General features: G+C 38.7%; 1 protein-coding gene across 1 annotated transcript; it reads left to right on the top strand.

The window, feature by feature from the left end:
• Positions 1–1,146: 1,146 nt before the first annotated feature.
• LOC130931504 (fatty acid-binding protein, brain-like) lies at positions 1,147–6,224 on the top strand. Its single transcript, XM_057860376.1, has 4 exons — positions 1,147–1,329; positions 1,826–1,998; positions 2,767–2,868; positions 5,748–6,224. The coding sequence occupies exons 1-4, from the start codon at positions 1,257–1,259 to the stop codon at positions 5,796–5,798; spliced, it is 399 nt and encodes a 132-aa protein (XP_057716359.1). The 5' UTR covers positions 1,147–1,256; the 3' UTR covers positions 5,799–6,224.
• The last annotated feature ends 638 nt before the right edge of the window (positions 6,225–6,862 follow it).

Raw genomic sequence — 6,862 nt, forward strand, 5'->3', positions numbered from 1 at the left:
TTTGTTTACTGCAGTTTGCTTTGTTTGACTTTTGTGAGTTTTGATACTTGATTACAAGCTAAAAAAAAATAAAAGTTCTTCCTTAACTTCTTTCTTTCCTCTTTTAAAAAAAGGTTTGGCGCTATCTACTGTAAGTAATGACAATCATTTGGGGTGCGAAGTTTGAAGTATGCAGTCCAACAAAATCTGATTAATATACAAAATATGGACGTATGGGTTGGATTGCATGTATGGGTTTCACAGTACACTGTGAGAAAATGGTGGGCCAAAAATATGGGCCCCTTTGCATTTTTTTGCTTAGGGCCCCCAAATGGCCTGGGCCGGCCCTGACCCATGTTGACAAATACAGCCCTCTCTAATCTTTTCAAGTAGGAGAAATTTGCACAATTAGTGGTTGACTAAATACTTATTTGCCCCACTGTACGAATTTTTTTCAAACCTAAGCTTTCAAAAGCGACAACTACTGAAGGATTGAAGGTGTGGACCATGAAACGCCAGAAAGCCCCGCCAAAATGGTGAGCGGAGTCTCAATTTGCCCCACTAAAGACGCTAAAATTGTACAACAGAGCCACTAGTTGTACCATATTCAATGGATGACAATCTTGGTGAAAATTGTAGCTGTCCTAAATTAGATTTAGAATTCCCCTAAAAAATGATGGGAAACAAAAAAAATGGTCATTTTCAATTTATTATTATAAATATTCTTGTATGTTAGTTTTATTAGGGGGTCATCAACATGTTGTGCCCCCCCTGCACTAAATGACAAACTCCGCCTATGATTATATTGTATTTGGACAGACATTTTTCGGTGAAGGTTGGGGGTTGGGTGTCATTTTAGGAATGTGAAACAATTTCACTATTATCTAATCAATAACCATGAAATATTATGCCAATTCTATTACACTGCCGATAGGGGTCACTGTCTGAAGGAAAATGTAAAGGTCTAATTGTTATTATTTTTAAATATTTTATGGCTAGAGCCCTTTTGTATATCTTGGTCATTAAAAACGACAGCCTTCCAACGAGCTCTTTGGACATAATCCAGCATTCACGGTAATTCCTTGGTTTGGACCAATCAGAACCACGTTGCTCTCAATACCCGTCCAATCAATGTCCTCGCTTCAGTTTAAGTACCCGCCTCCCAGTTCGATATTAATTTGAGAGGACCTTCCTCCGCACGGTTTGGATTTACAACCCCAACTCTACAGATTTGTACATTGTCACTTGTGTTTTGAATATTTAACATTTAAAACAAAATGGTTGATGCTTTCTGCGCAACGTGGAAACTGGTGGACAGCCAGAATTTTGATGACTACATGAAGGCACTCGGTGAGTAGTTTAGATCAGGTTTGTGCATAATTAATACACTTGCTGTCAAAATGGAAAATCATTTATCATTTTTAATATTTTATCACTTTGCATCTGAGAAAATGTACATATTAGAAAAATGTGATTAAAAATGACTTCCTAATATATAAAAGATTATGTAAAAATAATTATAAAGTGTTCATTTTTGAAGAAATTTCCTTGCATCTGTATAATTCTGCTCGGTATCACTTGTTATGAAATGGGGGAAAAAAAGTTTTTTTTTCTTCAAATTTTAATTTCAACATGCCCTCCTCCCCCCTTTAAAATATGAATAAATGGCGTAGAATATATATATATTTTTTTTTAAACGTACAAGTAATGTATATTAAAAACAGTAACACTGATTAGCTATATACATTGTAATACAGATGCAAAATGTAATATGAAAACATTAATATAAGGCGTTCAACCCGTTTTGGGTATGTTGTTCAATAATAAATAAAAAATCTTCTAATAGGTGTGGGCTTTGCTACAAGACAAGTGGGCAATGTGACCAAACCCACAATAGTGATCAGCCAGGATGGTGACAAAGTGGTGGTGAAGACCCTCAGCACCTTCCGGAACACTGAGCTCGCTGCCAAACTGGGGGATGAGTTTGACGAGACCACGCCTGATGACCGACAAGTTAAAGTAAGACCACCACAGCAAAGTCATACTATTAATTAACAAGAGGAAAAAAAACTTCTTTCATGATTTGGATCACTTCCCAGTCACTTTCTGTTGATTTCGGGTCACTTGTTGATAAATTTGGGTAACTTTGTGTTAATTTTGAGGAACTTTTGTGTCACTAGTAGTTGATTTTAAGTCACTACCTTTCAAATTTGGGGCATTTTGGGGTCACTTGCTACCGATTTCAGTCAGCTCCCGTAGATTTTGGGATAAATGTGAATGAGAGTGAATGGGATCATTTTGGGATTCGTTCATTTTGGGCGATTTTTGTGGGTTCCAAGTTTAATAGCACAAAAAAAAAAAAAAAAATGTTTTCAATCCATCCAAAATAAACTATTTTTAAAGTTGGAATGGTTAAAATAGGTGAAAGAACAGGTTTTCTTTGTGGGTGCCTGATCAAGGTCACCAAAACACTTGTCAAAACACATTTTTGTGGGTCCCAGGTCAACACCCAATTTTTTTGTCAAATGGGCTGAGCAGAACCGTTTAAAGTTGGAACAGTTCAATCAGACAAAAAAAGTTTTGTTTTTTTTCTGGTGGGTCCCAGGTCAAGGTAACCCAATCATTGTCTAAACACCTTTTTGTGGATCCCAGTTCGATTTCCCCGGTTTTTTAAAAACCAAATTAAAATTAGAACGGGTCAAGTCAGGAAAAACAAACTGTTTTGTGGGCCCAAGGTCATTGATCATTATGCCATCATGCCACTAATACGTTCTTTTTTCTTTCCAGTCCACTTTCACCATGGAAGGAGATAAATTTGTACAAGTACAAAAATGGGATGGCAAAGAAACCAAATTTGTACGAGAGATCAAAGATGGCAAGATGGTGATGGTGAGATAACGTCATGATTACACGGCGGTGCTTTGACTAAGGGTGCTTTCACACTAGCACTGTTAGTCTGTTTTAAACGAACAAGAGTTCTTTTCCTCAGGAAGTCCACTTTGCTTTGTCAATATGAACGCGCATCCGAACTCCAGTTTGGACCAAACAGCTGAAGTCCAGTCCGCTTTAAGCGCACCCTGCTTCGCTTGTGAATGCAACCAGAGCAGGTTGCACTTTTGCTACTAAATGTGCAACATCACAGCTCAACGCTGTGATGCTCTAGGCTGTGACGGTACACGCAGGCAGGGCTGTCAACAGACTTGCAGGGGCCCGGGGACAAGAGACCATGATAGCCCCCCCCATTACCCCCCACCCCAGCTACCGGCTTGTCACAAAACCATACGCAGTACTTTTAACGCTTTGCAAGCAATGAATGTAAATTTTCAAATTATTTAATTTGAGATGGACAATTAAATTTAACAGACCGTAACACAACACATGTGACACAATATAAACAATTTCCATCTATTGTTCCATGTAGGCTACAATACAATACAACTGAGAGTGCTATGCCTGCCTGCTAAACCCTAGTCCTACTTCTCTGGCTTCTTGTCGCCCTTTTAAAAACTTAATCGTTTTTTCTAGTTCACCTCTATGATCTTCATCTTTTTCTTTTCTTTTTTATTTTCTCTTTTTCTCCTTTTTTCTCTTTTTCTCCTTTTTTTCTTTTCTTTTTCCTTTTTTTTCTTTCCTCTTTTTCTTCCTTTTTTTCTTTTTCCTCCTTTTTTTCTTTTCTTTCTCCTTTCTTTTTTCTTTTTTTCCTTTTTTTTTTTTTTTTCTTTTTTCCTTTTTTTCTTTTTCTCTTTTTTCTCCTTTTTTTTCTTTTTCCTCCTTTTTTCTCCTTTTCGCACCAGTTTTATAACGACTCGCCATGTTTAGAGTTTGTAACAATGACAGATTTTAATTTCCCGCTTCAGGGCACGCACGTAATGTAGCCTTGAGTGCGCCAGAGTGGGGTCAAACCATTCTCTGCTAAGACAGAGGGGGTGGGGTGGGGGGGCGTTGTGCAAAAAATGTTTAATGTGGTAAAGTTTTTAAGTAAATATCGAGTAGAACATAATATTTAATCAGACAATGATTTAGATAAAAAAGAAATATGTGAATGTAAAGTAAAATAAATTAAGGGTCATTCAGGGGCCCCTATGGTCCTGAGGCCCGGGACAACTTTGCCCCCACCCTCGTCGACGGGCTTGCATGCAGGGCATCTTTGGAAGCTGAAGTACAGTGCGGATGAATCAAAATCAACAATGACAATATGATAGACGATTAGCCATGGCCAACTGTTGTGGTGCTGCGCTAAGCAGTTGCATTTGTTACACAGAATCTGGTTCTAATGTGGCGATTGTGTTTTGCATGCTGTTGCTGAACGTACCCTTAGAGCAGAGGTTGCGCTAGACTTTTTCGTTGTCGGTCATATTGACTGACAGGGTCATAAAAATCCGGTCATAATCTATTTTTACCCGTCACTTAAATTTTTAAAATGATAATAATGACATATTCAATAGTGTTTAGTTTTCATTCATTTTTAATTAATATTCTGTCCGAACAAGCTTAACAGAGAATCCACACCGTGCCATCACACATCAAGCAGATGAATATGTAACCTTTTCTCCGCAGTGACAAAAACAGCTGACTGTGGCTACATATGGAACAATGAAATTAACAGTTCACCTGCTGTGGCCTGAACACAGTCTCACACCTTCCTCCTTGCTGCTGCTTGCTCGCTCAGTAGTTGCTGAGGACTGATTGCTTTTTTGTCCTTCATCCTCCACTGCATCAGTCCCTCTTTTTTCACCTCTTTTATCAACACCATCGTCGTTTTGGGGCTTTTTTTAAGAAACTTCGGACACTCAGTTGCTTTGACATTTTTCCGAGTAAGGCCAACGACGTCATGCATCAAGAGAGACAATAGCTAATTAATATGCTCACTTGCCACCCTGTGGTCTGGGGTGTGAATTGCAACCTGTCAAAATGACAGATGGACTTCAGTTTTTTCCGTCACCGTTTTAAAAAACCGGTCAACGACGGAAAATATTCGGTTAACGCGACCCCTGCCTTAGAGAGTGACTGGCAGAGACAGGCAGAGCCTCTTGGGGCAGCCGTTTCATGAGTCTTGCTCTTCTGGAAGTGGCGACAATTTGACAGTCCAAAAAGTCACGAAAGTGAGAGCGATCCCCACCTGTGTGGCTTGGGGTACCACACAGTCCCTTATTGTGGTTTAATTTTCCCCTATGCATTTTTAAATATATTTCGGTTTGCTCGGAATCGAGTTGGGCGGGAGCGACCTTGCCGCTGGCCGAGCGGCGACTTGCTGTGCTATGCTACATTACGCCCACCCCCCCCGAACTTACATGCATACAAACGTCAGCTCCACAAAACGGTTAGTTGACAAAAAATTGACACATACCGATGATTATCATTGCAAAATAAAATACGGTAATAAAAAAAAAACAATATACAGTTTAAACATGTAAATATAATGCTATGCTACATTACGTGCAGCATCACAGCAACACGCTTTGATGCTACATGCTCTCTCCCCTCTCAGGAGGTATATCCTCTTCTATTTGTCCAATCAATGAGTGGGCCTTTCATCCATGTGATGCATGTGAATGTTGAACTTTTTCAACAACTAGCTCCAACAGGACCCTGGTCCTCTTGGTCTAGTGTGAAAGCACCATTAGTTGAATGGGTTCTGTCAAAGCCTTGTATCTCAAAAGTACTCGTAAGCCCAATGTGCCGCAATATCTCTAATGTGTGTGTGTGTGTTTTTTAAATTAAAAAAAAAAAAAAAAGTATAATATTTGTTTCTCTTGTTGTCTTCTCAGACTTTGACGTTTGAAGGTGTCCAAGCCGTGCGCACGTACGAGAAAGCCTAACGTGATGAGACTTCATTCAAAAAGGAACGCTTTGCTATTTTTCACTTTTTTTTTTTTTTTTACACTACTTTTTGCTAAATGGCTAAGTGAAACAAGCAGCAGTTCTAGTTTTAAATTCTTTAAAACATGGCATTTAACACACAAATGCTTTTAATAAATAAGAAGGAAATGTTGACGGAAGAATATTGAAGACTGAAGACTTGTGTGTGTGTGCTTCCCCGATTTGCTGCCAGCCATCCCGGTTGAAATGGATTGGATGTTTTTCACCGTCAGTGGCAGCCAATGTGTTAATTGAACCCGATTTAACATTGGAAATGTGTGCTCTACTGCACATCTAATCAAGCACTTTCCTAGTTATCAACTACCCACGACAAAGAAAGCATATATACTTAAGACTAGGGTTGTTCCGATCATGTTTTTTTGCTCCCGATCATTTTAGTTTGAGTATCTACCGATCCCGATATTTCCTGATCCGATTGCTTTTTTTTTTTTTTTTTGCTCCCGATTCAATTCCAATCATTCCCGATAATTTTTCCCGACCATATACATTTTGGCAATGCATTAAGAAAAAAATGAATAAAACTCTGACGAATATATACATTCAACATACAGTACTTAAGTACTGTATTTGTTTATTATGACAATAAATCCTCAAGATGGCATTTACATTATTAAAATTCTTCCTGTGAGAGGGATCCACGGATAGAAAGACTTGTAATTCTTAAAGGATAAATGTGACTTTGTATATTGTGACTAAATATTGCCATTTAGTGTATTTGTTGAGCTTTCAGTAAATGATACTGTAGCCATGCCCAAATGCATGATGGGAAGTGCAACCATGACTGTGCGTCGTGCTACCAATTGATATATCTTCTCTGCGTTGAGAAATAACATAGGGTGTGAAGAAAAAGATCAACTACTACTTTTCTTCCCCACACTGCTTCCCACGATTATTCTACTCGTTGGGAGAGGGATTGAAAGGCTTTAGCCATTTAAAAATAGGCTCCAAAGGCTGCCAAAATTCACTCTACTCATTTCACGCTGCCTTTTAGCTCTCTATACTG

Source organism: Corythoichthys intestinalis, chromosome 15 (genome assembly GCF_030265065.1).
Source record: "Corythoichthys intestinalis isolate RoL2023-P3 chromosome 15, ASM3026506v1, whole genome shotgun sequence".
Classification (NCBI taxonomy): Eukaryota; Metazoa; Chordata; class Actinopteri; order Syngnathiformes; family Syngnathidae; genus Corythoichthys; species Corythoichthys intestinalis.

What these genes read in the sequence shown, in the direction of transcription:
- LOC130931504 (XM_057860376.1), top strand. Translation starts at nt 1,257, where the DNA reads ATGGTTGATGCTTTCTGCGCAACGTGGAAACTGGTGGACAGCCAGAAT. An exon ending in TGACTACATGAAGGCACTCG is followed by an intron (nt 1,330 to 1,825) that starts GTGAGTAGTTTA and finishes ATCTTCTAATAG; the next exon opens with GTGTGGGCTTTGCTACAAGA. An exon ending in AAGATGGCAAGATGGTGATG is followed by an intron (nt 2,869 to 5,747) that starts GTGAGATAACGT and finishes TTGTCTTCTCAG; the next exon opens with ACTTTGACGTTTGAAGGTGT.